The sequence below is a fragment of the Trachurus trachurus genome (genome assembly GCF_905171665.1).
Source record: "Trachurus trachurus genome assembly, chromosome: 19".
In the NCBI taxonomy this organism is placed as follows: Eukaryota; Metazoa; Chordata; class Actinopteri; order Carangiformes; family Carangidae; genus Trachurus; species Trachurus trachurus.
The window spans coordinates 9,257,773-9,274,252 of NC_139913.1; the positions used below are offsets into that span (position 1 = coordinate 9,257,773).

Consider the following 16,480-nt stretch of genomic DNA (forward strand, 5'->3'; position numbering starts at 1 on the left):
AACAAAACAAAATCAAAACAGTATCACATGCACGTCTACATACATGCTCAGGTGGACACATTGCATACACACATTTATTATTTATTTTTAAGGTTTATTATTCTATTATTATTATCATCTTTCTGTTCTCCAACACATCAGTGGATCACATCGGGTATTTTTAAATTCAGATGGTTGGTAGTGTCTCTGGAAACAGCTTCAGAACAGCAGTGAGCTTTGTTAAATCACCATCTGGCTTTGAGAAATGAGTCAAATATAATAATAACAACAACACACGAGAGCCACAAAACTGTTAAACTAGTTGAACAGAATTTTTTTTAAAAAAAGAAGCCAGATTTGAATGTTTAAGTGCTGCTGAAACAAACGGCTTTTTATCAGCCAGATGCTGCCACATGTTTAACCTACTGTTGATCCCCGGCAGCTTTTAACTGTCATAAAGTGAGAACCACAAAGGCAGAGACTCAGAAGCACAACGCAGGGTTTTTTTTATTTTTTTATTATTTTTTTTTAGGAATCACAGTCTCTTTACTGGTGCACACAGACAGACAGACTGATCCAAGGGAGCAGACTGGGGCGAGGTCAATAATTGAGCTGAGGTCAAACACAACACAACACAACAGAACTAAGGACAAAGACAAACTGGCACCAAGAGAGCACCGATTAAAAACACCCGGAGTGGGAGCGACACATTAGATACATGAGGACACAGGAAGTGAATCTGAAAGAGGAGGGAGAGTTTGTGATACCAAATGAAACAGGAAGTGAATATAAATGACCTGATTGAGCTGGACGTGACATTTACCTGCAGCTGCATTATGAAACAAAACGCCTGTAACCTCGTGCGAAAAAGGTTTCACTCCAGGTTTTTCAGCTGTTTATCTTTTTATTAATTTTTTTTTTAAGATCACTCTGTCATTCATGTTTCTGCACACGAGCTCGTTTGAAGTGCACTTAATGCAAAGGTGTTACGCCGCACTCTGCCACTAAAAATAAAACAAAGTCAGTCAGTGGTTAAAGTGATAACAATGCGATCGTAAAACGACGCCGGATCGCAAAGTGCTCTCAGCGACAATGAACAGACAGCAGAACAAAAGCAAACACAGCTTTCAGTCTCAGTAAATAACACCAGCACTCTGCTGACCTGCCTCATCACTCTGCTCTCCCCTTCTCTCTCTCCCTCTCTCTCTCCGTTTGTACCATTCACAGAGCCATTAATGCCTCAGCTCTATTATTAGCACTGAAACGCTTTTTGCTCAGCCCTTCGTTCTGTTTCTGTCCTCGTCGTTTTTATGGATGAAACCGCAGCTCGAAGCCCGGCTGGTTTTTTAGACAGTGCAATTCCAACTCAAAAGTGTTGTGTTATATGTCTCTCTGTGTGTGTGTGTGTGTGTGTTTGTGTGCAGTTCATGACCAAGAACCCGGCCAAGCGTCTGGGCTGTGTGGTGAGCCAGGGCTGCGAGGAGGCCATCAAGACCCATGCCTTCTTCAGAGAGATCGACTGGGTCCTGCTGGAGCAGAGGAAAGTCAAACCACCCTTTAAACCCCGAATTGTAAGAAACACACACACACACACACACATGACTCACACTTACTCAAAAAGACACTTTTTAAAAAACATTTTGGATCCCCATATGCTCCCTGCATTCCTGCGTTAAACAAATGGACCAGATTGATTAAACTGATTTTCATTGGCCACTTTTTTTGTTCGCCACAAGTTGCTGCAGAATCACTTTGCCCTGCAGTTTGCTGTGAAACGAGGCCCTCTAGTGGCCAGAGCAAGATCAGGAAACATTTCTGCTGATAGAAAAAAAAGAGGAAATGCAAAAAAACAATGATCAGTCACTTAATTTTTATATAAGATTATATAAAACAAATGTTTAATGACACAATGAAACAACCCGATAATATTGATAAATGGTTGTAATTCAATATTCACATGTTTTCTCATAGTCATTTTCCAGTTATTATTTTAGCATTCATTAATTTGAGCCATTTCTGCAGCTCTGTGCTCTCAGAGTATGAACAAACATTGTGTGTATGTGTGTGTGTTTGTGTGTGTGCACTAGGGATGTCACGATAAGAATAATAATATCACGGTACTACGATTATCACGAATATTATGCATTAAGTAATTTCACAACACTATTAATGCGTAAAATCAAATATAGTTAAAATATACATTACTAATTATAAAATATTTTAAATATCTATTAATATATAACCAATTATCAATCTGCCAGGTAAAGTGTTTGAAATGTTCAAGTCATTAATTGTCATCCATACCAAATGTTTAAGTTAATTTAAATCTTTTTTTTTTTTAATTACAAATGACACTCTAGCATTTAAATTCCTACCAATTCAATGCTACTTTAGGTAAATGGACCAGAATCTGTGCATTTACCTTTACTTTAGAGCACATCTGCCGACCCGGTTCAGACATAATCTTTTTTTGGAAAGTGATGGTATTTAGGAATCTTTACGATCAATTAATTGTGGCGTTTAATACCGTGATTAATTGTGAAAATGAAAGTAATTGTGCCATCCCTAAGTGTGCACCTACCTTCACTTCACTGCTGCTGTGTGCATTTGTGCAGGTGTGTGTTATGTTCACAGACAGGTAGTAAGTCTCGGTTATCAGAAGGTGTCGCTCTAATGTCATTTTCAGATTGTAGTGAGGTTTCTTCCTCTGACTCTGTGTGTATTTGTGTGTGTGTGTGTGTGTGTGTGTGTGTGTGTGTGTGTGTGTGTGTGTGTGTGTGTGTGTGTGTGTGTGTGTGTGTGTCTGCAGAAAACCAAGCGAGATGTGAATAACTTTGACCAGGACTTCACCAAGGAAGACCCGGTGTTGACGCCCACGGACGAGGCCATCATCCGACAGATTAACCAGGACGAGTTCAAGGACTTCTCCTACTGCGCCCCCGAGGAGACACAGACCTAACACACACACACACACACACACACACACATGAACACACATACACATCCAATGACACTAAACCTGGCACTCACCTACACACACATGCTGACACTCACACATGTGTAGAATCATAAATCCCTTTACAAAACACACACACAGACACACACGCACGCACACACACACTCGCGGTCACTCCTTTACTTTGAAGCTATTGGTTGTTGTTACTTTTTGGATTATTCTTTACTTGCATTGTGTTATTGTTCTTGTTGCCTGGGTTTATTATGAATATGAGTATGAATATGAATATAAATATGAATATGACTATGAATATGACTATACACACCTGCACATGCTCTCACACGCACACCCACACTCCCATGTGCACACTTTTAATGCTGATTCACATACACAAACACACAAATACATGTTGCAATCCCAAGTTTTTACACGCTCTCACATACATATACATATACATACATACATAGGCTCACTGCATATGCTCAGACAACCACACATATACAGTATATATATATATACACACACATGCACACACTTACACTGCTTCTCTCCCCCAGCACCTGTATACATGAGGACTGTGGGTGCGGGGTGCAGAGGCCTGTATATAGCCTGTGTTGAGTGGCTGTATTGTGTTGTTATTGTCTGCTAGTAAAGGAGAGTCGTGGCGCATGGACAAGCACCCTACCTGTGTTATTACTGTCCTCATTGTGGACCAGTTAGGGCCAAATACCCTTTGTGCAATACCCTGACTATCTATATATTTTATGGTTTTTGTTTGTTCATGTGCTGTTTTTTTTTTTTGTCTTTTGTTTTGTTTTTTTTTCCTCAAAATGTGTTTTTTTTTCTTTTGTCGTTGTTGGTTTTTTGGATCGTGGAATGATTGAAAATCTTGCTCTCATCTTTCCTCCTCCTGTCTCGTGTGTACAAAGTGAATGTCGAGCTTACAAAGTTACAGGCTATTGAACTAATTATGTGGAGCAGAGTGTTACAGGCGGCCTGTGTACTGTAGCAGTGAACAGCACGATTTCCAGCTACTTCATCCATCTGCTAGTTTCAGAGTCCACGTCCGTCCTGCCGGTGCGAATGCGCTGGCTCGTGGGCGTTTTTTTTTTTTTTTTTTCATGAATGTACATTTTCTTGTGTGTGTGTGAATGCGTGACTTTTTGTCCTCAGCATTTCTGTTTCTATAGTTACCATCAGTGTTTTCAGCCCCCCTTTCCTTCCCGCTCCTCCAAAGCACCAATTCCCCTTTCCCACCTCCAGCAGCTGTCTCACTCAGCCAAAACCACTTGCTTTTCTGACTTTTGCATTTTTCAAGAATGGCTTTTCTTTCTTATTGCTCTCTCTCTTTTTTTATTATAATTATTATAATTATAATTATAATTATTATTATTATTATTATTATTATTATTATTATTGTAAAGTGTTTCTGGAAGAATCCTTTGTGTATAATACTATAACTATACTATTATAGGTCTGTTACAGCCGGGTGAAAAGAAATGTGGAGAACCAGCAGCTGAATTACCTCTCATTTCAAACACATGCACCCACACAGAACACCACATACAGACTCCCCCTTATCGCCTCCCCCTTCCTCTCTTTCCTCCACTCTCTTTCTTACAAACACACACACTCACACACACACACACACACATGCACACACAGAGAAGGACTGTTGTCGCGTGTACTGTACAGTGATCCGAAGGCGAGCTGGTTGCTCTGTGTGCAGTAGAGTCGGTGTGTAGTGAAGCTTTGTGCACCCAGGGGTAGGGCTGTTCCTGGTCACACTTTTATCTTACTCTGTGCCAAAATGTAGTGCAACAGCCGGGCTAGTCCTGTCTGGTCTGATTCCAATAAAACACTGAGCTGTCTACATCACTCCCCCCAAAATCCTCTGTGTCTTCTTTCCTTTATCTTTATTTTTAATTTTCTTTTTTTCTGCTGTTCAGAGGCAGATCTGTGATAAAAGTTTGGGTGAAAGAAAAAAAAAGAAGAAGACAAAAGGGAGAAGGTGGGCTGGAGGGAGGTGGAGAGAAAAGGGGGAGGGGTGGGTGATGCTTTTCCTGGCCAGCTGACCTATCAGAGTGCTCGAGTGCTGGAGGAGGCCTGAAGGTGATGCACATGCAGAGGGGAGACACTCGCTGGAGTCATCTGTGCTGTGCAGCGGGGGGTGGGAGCATTTGCCTTGTGACATTTGGTGCGACTAATTGTCCCTGTGATTAATTAGAGGCTGCCTGCGATGGCGCAAATTGTAGCGGGGAGATTCCCTGCTGTGCTGTGAACATCTCTTTCACCATGACTGTGGACTGTGGAGACACCTGTTGCACACGATGACGGCCGACAAGGAGAAGAGAAGGTAAAAGCTCCAGGTTATTGATATAAACTCATGATGATATATAATTTTATATGCTGTGTATATATATTTATGTAAATAATGCACAACTGACCTATTTCTGTGGTGAGGTCAAAGACGATGTTTTAACCTCACTGGGCATGCAACTCACTTGAATTGTGACCACAGTGCCCTGATATCTTTCACTTATTGTGTCAGTAGTGCTAGAACGTCTCAAATCCTAAAAGCGAAAGTAACACCCCATTGTGCAAGTAAAAGCACTACAGTGTGAATTTTAAGCAAAAGAAAAAAGTAAATTGAGAGTGTATAGAAAGCATGTATATTGTAAGTTTATTTGCTGGGAGTTGTTACATGCTTACATGCATGTTGGGATATTTTCCACAGCCGTTTAAAGAAGGTGTTGTCAGTGCATCATCAAAATGAAATAATGATACCGATATCCGTTTGCAGCGACTCTGATAAAATCAAAGTCGTTGGGATTGAGCGTTGGCACCTGAGAAAGCGAAAAAGCATCATGAGATGTAAGAAAATGTTCAGTTAGTGGTGCTGTCATTTGTGAAGTTGGCACAACTCTCTCAAGGTATGTTTTGTATTGTAGCTGTTATAATAGATTTATCCTAATCATACTTAAAAGTGTTTGTCATGTGTCATTCCCTGTAAACACCACACTGTCTGTGCTAATGCATTTACAGTATATAGTGACTTAATTGTACTTAGGGTGTTTTATTTTGTAATATTCATGTATGTGTCATCAGGATTTTTGCAGGAACTCATTCTCACTCATTGTTTTGCATTGTTTGACCTTTGTCCTCTGCAGGGCGATCAGCCGTGAGGCGGCCAGGAGGAGACGCCGGGTGGAGTCGGACGTGTTTGGAGATTTGTCTCAGCTTCTGCCGCTCCAGCCCACTGTGCGAGCTAACCTGGACAAACCCTCTGTGATTCGCCTCACACTCAGCTACATACGCATGCACACACTGCTCAAAGGTAACGACACAAGTCCTCACACACATACAAAAGACATTTAACATCCCTGATCACTGTAGCTATGTGTGTGTGTCTATGAAGAATCAATACAATCAATTGTGGAAAACCTGCAGGTGACATCAGTGAATATTCCCACAGTTTATATTTGTGTATATCATCCCGACATTTAAAGAACAGGTTATATATAACAAGAGAGTTGAAACAGAAGTGAGAACTTTCTGTTTCACAGGTTTTGGGGCATGTGGCTGTGAAATTGAAGTTACGATAGACTTTCCTGTGCAATTGGCCCAAGTTTGTCATAAATTATGAATTCAAAATATTCCATTCAGTATATTTCTATGCAAATAAAGACAGCTCATAGGCTATGTAGTGTATGTTATGTTCAAATAAAACTGAATTAAATTGCATTGAATATAACTGAAATTTAGAACCAGTGTTTCTGATACAGTTTTTTTTTTAATGAAACCTATATATTTCAAATGTGAAATATTGGATAAATTATATATATTTTATTTGTACATGTTTTGAAGTATAATTGAAATGCATCTTTCACAGTTCACCGATGAGTGTGTTGCGGGAAACTAACTGGAGATGACCGTTAGATAGAGGAAGTTCCCGTTAACATTTGTCTTATTGTCTTAAAATAATTTCCTGGAGACCTGCTCTACCTTTACTGTACCAAACCTTGAAATACGTCATCTATAATCTATAATCTATAACCTGAACCCCATCTAACCTCATTTTAAGATTGATTGATCGAACAGTTAGACTTAAACTTAGGACCTTTAATTGTCCTTTCGGAAATTTGTGTTGCACAGCAGCTCAACAATCCTCACATTTACAATCAACGAAAGTCAAACATTAAAACTTATACAGATTTAAAAGGATTGACAGTCAAGGCGTTGAGTTAGTTAATCTCATGGGAACTCGGTTTTTGTCCCCATAAGAAAGAAAAGTCCCCCTAAATCTCTGAAGAGGTTTAGGTCCCCACATGTGTGGAGTGTGTGTGCACACCCACACACATTCAGATTGATCACAAACACACCACATCCTTTGTACATAGTTCCCATAAATGCTGAACCCACTGAAAAAGTTTCCCACGATTATTTACAGCTTTCACAAAAAAAAATAACAATAAGATCTCGCCGCTCTTTCTTTTTTTCTTTTTCTTCTCTATCTCTGTCTTGGGCTGTTTCTATAGGAACCGCTGGGACGAAAGCAGAGACCAGTCACACCGTAAAATATGGACAATTGTTGGAAGGTGTAGAGGAGCGACCGGAGGGACAGGAGCTCAGCGTGGGACGTCACGATGAAGAGAAAGAGACGGTGGAGGCCGTGGAGGAGACGAACATGTACCTGAGGATCCTGGAGGGGTTTCTGATGGTGCTGTCCACGGACGGAGACATGATCTACCTGTCGGACAATGTCAGCAAGTACATGGGCTTGACACAGGTACACACACACACACACATATTTATGCATGACTGATGCACTGCTGAACACATTGGATTCAGTATTCTTGTGATAAATGTGTCTTTTCCAACAGGCCGAGTTAACGGGACACAACATTTTTGAGTTTGCTCATCCCTGTGACCACGAAGAAATCAGAAATAACCTTCGCGTAACGACAGGTGTGTGTGTGTGTAGGAGTGTATTCACTCTCGGAAGGCTATATCCTGTAATTTGAATTTTTTTTTCTCATGTATACGGGTGTAAATTGTGTCCTTTTTAGGGGAAGTTTGGATCGGGGGAAAAAGGGACTTTGTCATGAGGATAAAAAGCGCTCTGACACACAGAGGAAGAAGCGCCAACCTCAAATCGGCTACGTGGAAGGTTTGTGAGAAACGTACAGAAAGTAACACGTTTTTTTTTCAAGTCCATATTGATATTTGTTTACTCAACTCGTGATATAAAATCGTGTGGCTTCAGGTTTTGCACTGCCAGGGTCGGGCCAAGGTGTGTGTCGCACCCGCTTCAGTTTCCTGCCTACTGTTGACGTGCCAACCTCTGCCCCTGTCTCACACACTCCTCAGCACACACACCTTCACCAGCCAGCACAGCATGGACATGAGGTTCACGTACTGTGACCAGAGGTGATTTACACAGATGTAGGCCACACACAGTCTTTGTGCACTTATGCCAACCATCTTGTATTTGTGCATTATTACAGAACTTGTGAATCGACTCTAAGTAAATGTTGTCTAGTGATTCAATGTAGGAGCTGGTAATGTCTGTTAGGTGTTCGTCTTGGATGTTTTGTTTGTATGTGTAATTAAGTATGTGTTTTCTACATGTATTTTTGTTTTTATGTGTTGCTTGTTGATGGTTTGTATTTGTCACTCATGAAGATGAAAAACCCCAGGAAGAATATGGGGATCTTATGTAATAAACTAAACTAAACTAAATTAAGTAAATGATTTCAGCAACAGCCGAACAAAAGAGAAACCAAAACTGAAGTGTTGCTTACTTGCTCAACTTGTTTTGATTTTTTTTTTTTTTTAAGATTTCCTGTAAAACACACTCAGGAGCAGCTGCACACTTCATTTTGTGTGTCTCCCGGTTCTGACCAATAAATCAAATATAATCTATTGTATTGTATGTACAAAGATGCATCTTCAGTCAAATAATCTTTTACTGTTTAAACCTCTTTAACCTCAAATTTGTGCGGCCAAATTTTCTTTGAAACACCATTTGAGCAACATTATTTCATAGTCTCCCTAGTCTCCAGGTATGAAATATGTCAGGATAAATCTTATGTAAAATTGTGCAAAGAAAACAACTGTAATATTCCCATTTGATGAACTGATGCAGTCATTAAAAAAACAGGCTACTCTCATTTTAAACATCATATAGCTTCCTTAAAAGAACTGAAACAAGCTAACAGAGGATTTATTATGACAATGATGAGTAAAACAAGACAATTTTAACTTCTGTTGAGCGACTTAAAGGGGAATAAAAAACAGAAACATGGTTTTTAAGGGGTTAATTTAACGTGACAGACAGTGATGATCAAAATATTCAGAAGTATAACTGCTGCTTTGTTCCCTTTTTAGCTTCCCCTTTTTTTTTTTTTTTTTAACCAAGTACTGCAGAATATCAGTGAAGCCTGAACTTGTTTGTGGCTGCTGCTGCTGAATAAGGAGAATTCATTGACTTGATAGTGGATCTCTTGGTGTGTGTCAAGAGGCTTGTTTATCAGGGCGTTATTGTGTAAAATGAAATTATAGCCTACTGTTTCAGTTTTGTGCGTTTGTGTTTCTGCAGAGTGACGCTGCTTTTAGGCTACAGTCCTCAGGAGCTGATGGGTCGATCCATCTACGATCTCTGTCACACGCTGGACATCAAGTGTTTGACCAAAAACCACCTCAACTGTGAGTAATGGTTCACACTATGGGATGTCACAATTAATTGCGGTATTAAACGCCACAATTAATTAATCGTAAACATTCCTTATAATACCGTTAGCTTAGTTACCGTATTGGCAGATGTGCACCAAAATAAAGGTTAATGCACAGATACGGGTCCATTTAGCTAACATAACATTGAATTGGTAGGAATTTAAATGTCAGCGTGTCATTTGTAATTTTAAAGAAAACAAAACAAAACATAAAATTATTATTTTTTTTAAACGTAAATATTTGGTATAGATCACAATTTATGACCTGAATATTTCACACATTTCCTCTGGGGGATTAATAGGCTAATTGTTCCTATATTAATAGATACTTCAAATATTTTGTGTAAACAATGAGTAATGTAATTATATTTTGACTGTATTTGATTTTACACATTCATAGTGTTGTGAAACTAATTAATGCATAATAGTTGTGATAATCGTAGTACCGTGATTATTTCTCTGACAATAATCGTGTCAAGAAAATGTATAATCGTGACATCCCTAGTTCACACACATACATATTGCATAGATGTATGTGCTGTACCTGTTTTCACCTTTGTGTGTGTGTTTGTGTGTGTTTGTGTGTGTGTGTGTCTGCAGTGTGTTGGAGGAGCCAGTCGGTCAGTGGTCAGTACAGGATGCTGGTGCGAGGTGGAGGTTACGTTTGGGTGGAGAGTCACAGCGCCGTCATCCCCAGTGTGCGAGCCTCCAAGTCCAGGACCGGCGCCCACCAGCCGCTCTGCATCCTCTGTGTGACCTACGTCCTCAGGTGTGTGTGTGTGTGTGTGTGTGTGTGTGTGTGTGTGTGTGTATCATGTTAGTGTAGTATGCTGTTCGAGAAAAGAGATGTGACACTACCTTGATGCACTGAATCTTTCGCAATAAAGGTTTTGTAGCCTTTATTTATAGCCACACTAGAGACTCTGGGGTCAGTCTGTGTTGTGTGGTTAAGGAAGGTCCACACCTAACACTTATCTAAAATAAAATCTGACACATTCACATTGATCCCCAGAGGAAGAGGCATGGTCACGTTGTGTGGTCATCTGTGATTCCCCTAGCATTGCCAAGACGTTGGCGTGATATTTTTTTGATGTGTGTGGATTTCAGAGGAATTTCTACAAGACGGGATTCCCTCTCCTGAGCTTCCACGTAGCACACAATGGTTATGGTCAAAATGTTCCAACCTCTGTGACTTTTTTGTGGTTTGTGACCAAATACCTGTCAGACTTTCCCACCAGCCCTCAACTGTATAGGCGACTGTGTGTGTAGGCTACACGTTGCACAATTTCACACAGACAGACCCTGTAGTCAGTCTTTACAGTCTATGAGTCAGACCAGACAATCAGCCTAAAGTAGCTTGTTTTGTTTTGGTAAATAAAAATAACAGTTTAGTTCCTATTATAGTATATATATATAATATTATCAGAATGGATTATGTTAAAGGGGTATTTCAACATTCTGGCAAATTCGCCTATTGCCATAATCACTTTAGTCTTAGGAGTAGGTTCATTACCTTTAATTGTCGGTGCAAGCTATTTTTAGAACGGTGGAGTAGAGACATGAGCTGCTCAGCTAACGCAGCGGAGACGCACGGTATTTCCACGTTTCCCTCATCAAACTAAATAAATACACAATCCAACAACTCCAAAACGCTCTCGTGGAGAAGTTGTAACCTGCACATTCACCACGCTATGAAATAATCATGTATAATAATGTAACAATACGACACACGAAGCAAATACTCAGAACTACGTGCTTTTGAAATCACTCCGCCCAGCAGCCATGCCTGAAATGTAGTTTCAGTTACACATTTGCCTCGAAAACAACTCCGTCTTGTAATGTTACATTATTATTTCATAGCGTGGGGAATGTGCAGGTCACAACTTCTCCATGAGAGTGTTTTGGAGTTGTTGGATTGTGTATTTGATGAGTTTGATGAGGGAAATGTGGAAATAGCCTACCGTGCAGTTCGCGTCTCTCCCCCGCCGATCTCAAAACAACGTGCCTAAGACCATAGGGGTCATGGCAATAGGTGAATTGGCCAAAATGTTGAAATATCCCTTTATACAAATATTGGATTAACACAACTGCAAACTGTGGTGTATTTGCAAGGAGGAGATAGGCTTCTGTCGGCAGATTTAATGAATGTATCATGTTAGCATCCATATCATGTCTTTGAACCATTATTGTGTGCGGCTGATCGTAAAAAAAAGGCTATACTCTGTTTAATTTCATTTAATTGTTACTTAACATTTCAAGATAAGTTACTTTAAGCTGATTCCCAATATCTTTACCTCTGACTTCAGAGTAGTGAGCTTTACCAATTATTTTGCTATAAGCACTGTGTGAATATGTTTCAAAAGACATGATACAGATGCTAAATTGCTGAACTCAGGTGGAGGTAAATCCTTAAATCTGCCGAACATAATCACATTAGCACCGTCACCCTGAGCTTGTTAGCATGCTTAACTCAAGGTACGGCTGCGTCAAAGCTCAGGCTCACAGAGCTGCTAGTGTGTCTGCTAACTGTTAGCCTCGTTGTCTCCATGTTTAGACAACAGCTCCTCTGACAAAACAAAATACTGTATCAGCTGCTAAACCGCAGCATGCAACGCCTTTTGCAAGACTTGTAGCATGATGACTAAAATCACCAAACACTGGTGAAGTCTTTTTAACCCAAACCATGACCTTTCCCAGAACTTAACCAAACCACTGTTAAACCCAACCAAACCCTAACCATAGCATCATCGTATTTGTTTTTCACATTGGAAAACACCTCCGGGCCTTTCTAGATTCATTAAGAAATACAGTATGTGATGAAAATATAAAAACAACAATAATTTACTGTTATTGAGTATCAAGTTTCTGCAAGGTGAATTTTATGTCATGTAGGCCTAAAGCAAACATGGCAGGGTTTGAAGGTAGCAATAACTAGCTATATGGGTTTCTTTTGGGCTGCAACTAATTAGTTTCATTTGTAATTAACTCTATAAGTTTTCATATTTGAGAAGCTAGATGTTAATCAAAAAATGTTTGCCAATTAATTTGTTTGCAAATTTTCATTAGTTGCAAATTTACAAATGAACTATTTATTAACTAACTATTTTTCATTAAATGGTTGGAATAGATGTAAAAAAAAAAAAAAGAAGAAGTGATAATTAAAGAACATAAACATGCAAATATCTGAATCAGCTCCCATCAAATAACTGCACCAACACGGTTTTGAAGTGTGATAGTGGAATTCCCAAAGAAGTAGCAGGTTTAGTGTAATTCCGACTGTTATTAGTATTACTAATATGTGGTTTCCTGCTCCATTTGTGTGTCTTCCAGTGGAGTGGAGCAGCCGTCGGTGCAGCTCTCTTTGGATCAGACTGTCAACAGATACTAGCTGAAACTGGAGTTTGAAGACCAAATTGCTGAATCCTTCTCATCTTATAAAATCTGCTCTACCTCTGTCATTCTCATCACATTTACCTTTATTAAATATTAAACTTTCTCATTCCAAACAACCTGTGGCAGCGTGTGTTGTTCCTGAGAATCTCATGTTCGGATATCGTCTTTGCTGCAAATGTGTGAACTACTTGTTGATTACAACCTAGACACTAAAACAATATGTTGGTTACAATTTCAAGCTCTGATAGTTCATGTAGATAATTTGTCTCATTTCACATTTTTTGTTTTGCCTCATTATTTTGCATAAGTGTTGCATTAGCAGTGTGTCTGGCATCCTCAAAGAAAACTGAAAGCTCACAATGTAGACTGTGGTTGACAGACAGTTGACAGGGCGTAGTGTGAGCTGACATTTGTTGATGAAACCAGGCAGTTTGACTTCTCCCTGACCTCTCTGGGCCTGACCTTAGTTCCTTTGGGGTTTCCTTCTGGGCCACCTGACACGTGGGGTTGACATCTGACTGTCGCACAGCGCGCACACACACACACACACACAGACACACACCGAGTATATATAGCAAGATATGCATTGTGCTGATGAAGAGATGTGAACAGACGCAAGTCAAAGCCACAGCTTCCTGAATAGCGACACTCAAGAGGAAAGTTCTCGTGAGAACTTTTTCAACTTTTTACCTCTCGGCCCCTACATACACTCTCTCACACTTCCACACACACACACACACATACAAACAACAGATTATTACTAGTTTCAGTTCAACCGGCGCTGCTTGTGTGAAACTGGAGTGGAAACAGTCTGAAAACTAAAGTGCATTAGGAAATAACAACAATTAAATATAGTTACCCTATTGGTCACGGCACAGATTTTTTTCAGCCCCCACACCCCCAAACACCTGTTAAGAAAACACACTGCAATATGAGCAGGTACAGTGGTCATTTAAATATAAAAACATGTCTTGTCACATGCATCCATTAAAATTTTACTGATTAAGTTTAAAACTTTTTTTTTTTTGGCCATTAGTTACAATGTAAATCACTTTTCAAAACAAACACACGTGGTGGAGCTTTATTAAAAAACTAGAAAGTACAAATGTGCTGCACTTTTATTTGCATTTCTATTTCTTTCTATTTAATACATCTACTGCATCACATTTAACAGAGATGCATTTAACAGCTTTACTCACTCTACAGATGAACACTTTATTGTAATACACAGACTGTTGTGGATCCAACAACCCTATAGTAAATAAAAGACTATTAGCAATTCTTCTTATTCTTCCGTGAGTAACGTCCATCTGTCCATTTTCTGCTGACTATCTGTACTGTAAGGGTTGTGGTGGCGGCAGCAGCAGCAGCAGCAGCAGCAGCAGTAGCAGCAGCAGCAACAGCAGCAGGGAGCAACTGTTTTGACAAGACCGGGGGAATAAATCTGCACTGATAACTATCTTTACAAGCCACAAAGAGTTTCTGTTTTTTGTAAATTTCTTGAATAACCCAAAGTAATAACAAATAGATAGAGAAACAAAATCTTGATCATGTTTGGCATTCAAATACAAATGATTTAACACAACTTGACAGCTGATTTTAATGACAGAATCTATCGTTAATTCTATTATCTGACACTTAAACACACATACACACACATAGCATATGCAATATATACAGTAAAGCAGCCTCAGTTTGATAAAAAAAAAAAAGTCTGTGAACTTTCATAACCCCCAATACTGATGCAGTGAGACTACAGATAGTAGGGAGAGATATAGCTCCATCTGCTGCTTGACTATAGTTATTGAAACAAAGCATATGTTCAACCACCTCCACAAGGCGGCCATATTGCTCCAAAAAGTCATGCAACATGTGCAATGAAGAATAATCTTGTTGTTACTAAAGACCTTCAGCTTCAGCTTGTGGCCTTCACTGGTGTCTTTGTTTAGGACATTTTCATTTGTTTGTCTCATAAAGATTTAACATGCGGGCAAAATGTCATTTTCTGGGAACTATCTGGGAATGACATAGAGATGTCTTTTCTTATCGATAATGATGTCAGCACAAATAATAATAATAATAATTAATGATCCAAACCTAGGCTATGTCCCTTTAGAAAACATAATAGAATAAAATATGCATTTACTTAATTGCCTCCTCTGTTTAAAGTGCTTCTTCATTAACTTGGCTCTAGGAAATGTTTTTTTTTTTCAGCATGTTTGGTTCATCTGCCATGTTCTGGTTGACTATGCCAGTTTTCAAGGTCACCCTGATAGTTGTGGAGTGAATTTGTGTCACTGCAGAAGCCTGATCACTCCAGTATGACCGAGTATGAGACACAGCGGGGGCAGAGATAAGGTGGGTGGTGAGGTCACGGTGGGTGGGGGGGTTTCATGTCAAACTACCATGATATCCTGTTTTAAAGGAGCAGACACGGACGCAAAACTTTCACAACCTTCACACACAGACCAAACGACGGCCTCTGTCCCTCTCATGCACTTCCAGTGAAAAACCCATGTGACCTGACTGAACAGACCCTTGTTTACGTCCTCCCCCCTTGGTCGTCTTACGCTCCTCTCCCTCCCCCAGTCACACACCCCTATGGTCGGGTGGGTGTTGTCAGGCCCTAAGCCAATGATATGACAGTGCTCACCCTTTGAAACACAACCATGATAAATCAGTGTCTGGCTGCGTGGGGAGGAAAACACATAGCAACCGGAGGAAGAACATCATTAAAGATAAACTGCAGTCGAACAGGGAGGGAAAGAGAGAGAGATAGAGAGAGCTATTTCATACATGACAATTAATCATTCATTTGCATTTATTGCAGCCATTGTTTTATTGTTGATTAACATTGGGTTATATCTGGATGAGGAAAGGCTGCAGAAACAGAGCGAAGTGTGAGTGAAACTGACCTTTGGTGCACAGTTCAAAGTGCTTTGACTGATACATGTGCTACATGACATGTGGAAAACAAGTCAGTGTCCAAGTGCATTAATAAGATTCAGCTCAAGAACATTGCACAGGATTTTTACATGACCATAGACAAGTCCTGAGGTAAATCAAATATTAGAGACAAAATTTATACAAATAAAAAATAAATATAGGAAATAAAGTTGCAGGAAAGCAGTGGGATTTTCAGGGTCATTGACAATAGGTGAAGTTGAAGAATAGTTAAAGTTTAACGGGCTTCATTGTTTTTAGAAAACAAGTTATTCATTAGAGAAGTCTTTTCTCCATTTTGGACAACTTTCCTTTTATGTTATGCTCAGTTCTTGCAGAATAGTTTGATACAAATTCTCTCTTTTTACCTGTAAAACAATCATTACAACGACTCAAACAAGTCTCTATATGTTCCACATATGTCCGGTATTACAGTCATTTCTTTAGGACATGTTTGAAGTGCATTGAAAATTAA

At 39.6% G+C, this 16,480-nt stretch overlaps 2 protein-coding genes across 2 annotated transcripts in view; both read left to right on the forward strand.

Moving 5' to 3' along the window:
• The window catches only part of prkcea (protein kinase C, epsilon a), a 38,278-nt gene extending 34,883 nt beyond the window's left edge, over positions 1-3,395 (forward strand). The window contains exons 14-15 of the mRNA XM_083993723.1: positions 1,404-1,550; positions 2,789-3,395. Of these exons, the coding sequence (XP_083849849.1) occupies positions 1,404-1,550; positions 2,789-2,938 (297 nt within the window). The 3' untranslated portion in view covers positions 2,939-3,395. The remainder of the gene's footprint in view (positions 1-1,403; positions 1,551-2,788) is intronic.
• A 1,786-nt stretch (positions 3,396-5,181) lies between these two features.
• epas1a (endothelial PAS domain protein 1a) lies at positions 5,182-13,057 on the forward strand (the record flags this gene model as incomplete). The annotated part of the gene is made up of 9 exons (XM_083994847.1): positions 5,182-5,291; positions 6,106-6,272; positions 7,474-7,724; positions 7,819-7,903; positions 8,005-8,105; positions 8,202-8,365; positions 9,537-9,643; positions 10,270-10,438; positions 13,000-13,057. The coding sequence occupies exons 1-9, from the start codon at positions 5,266-5,268 to the stop codon at positions 13,055-13,057; spliced, it is 1,128 nt and encodes a 375-aa protein (XP_083850973.1). The 5' UTR covers positions 5,182-5,265.
• Between the last annotated feature and the right edge of the window lie 3,423 nt (positions 13,058-16,480).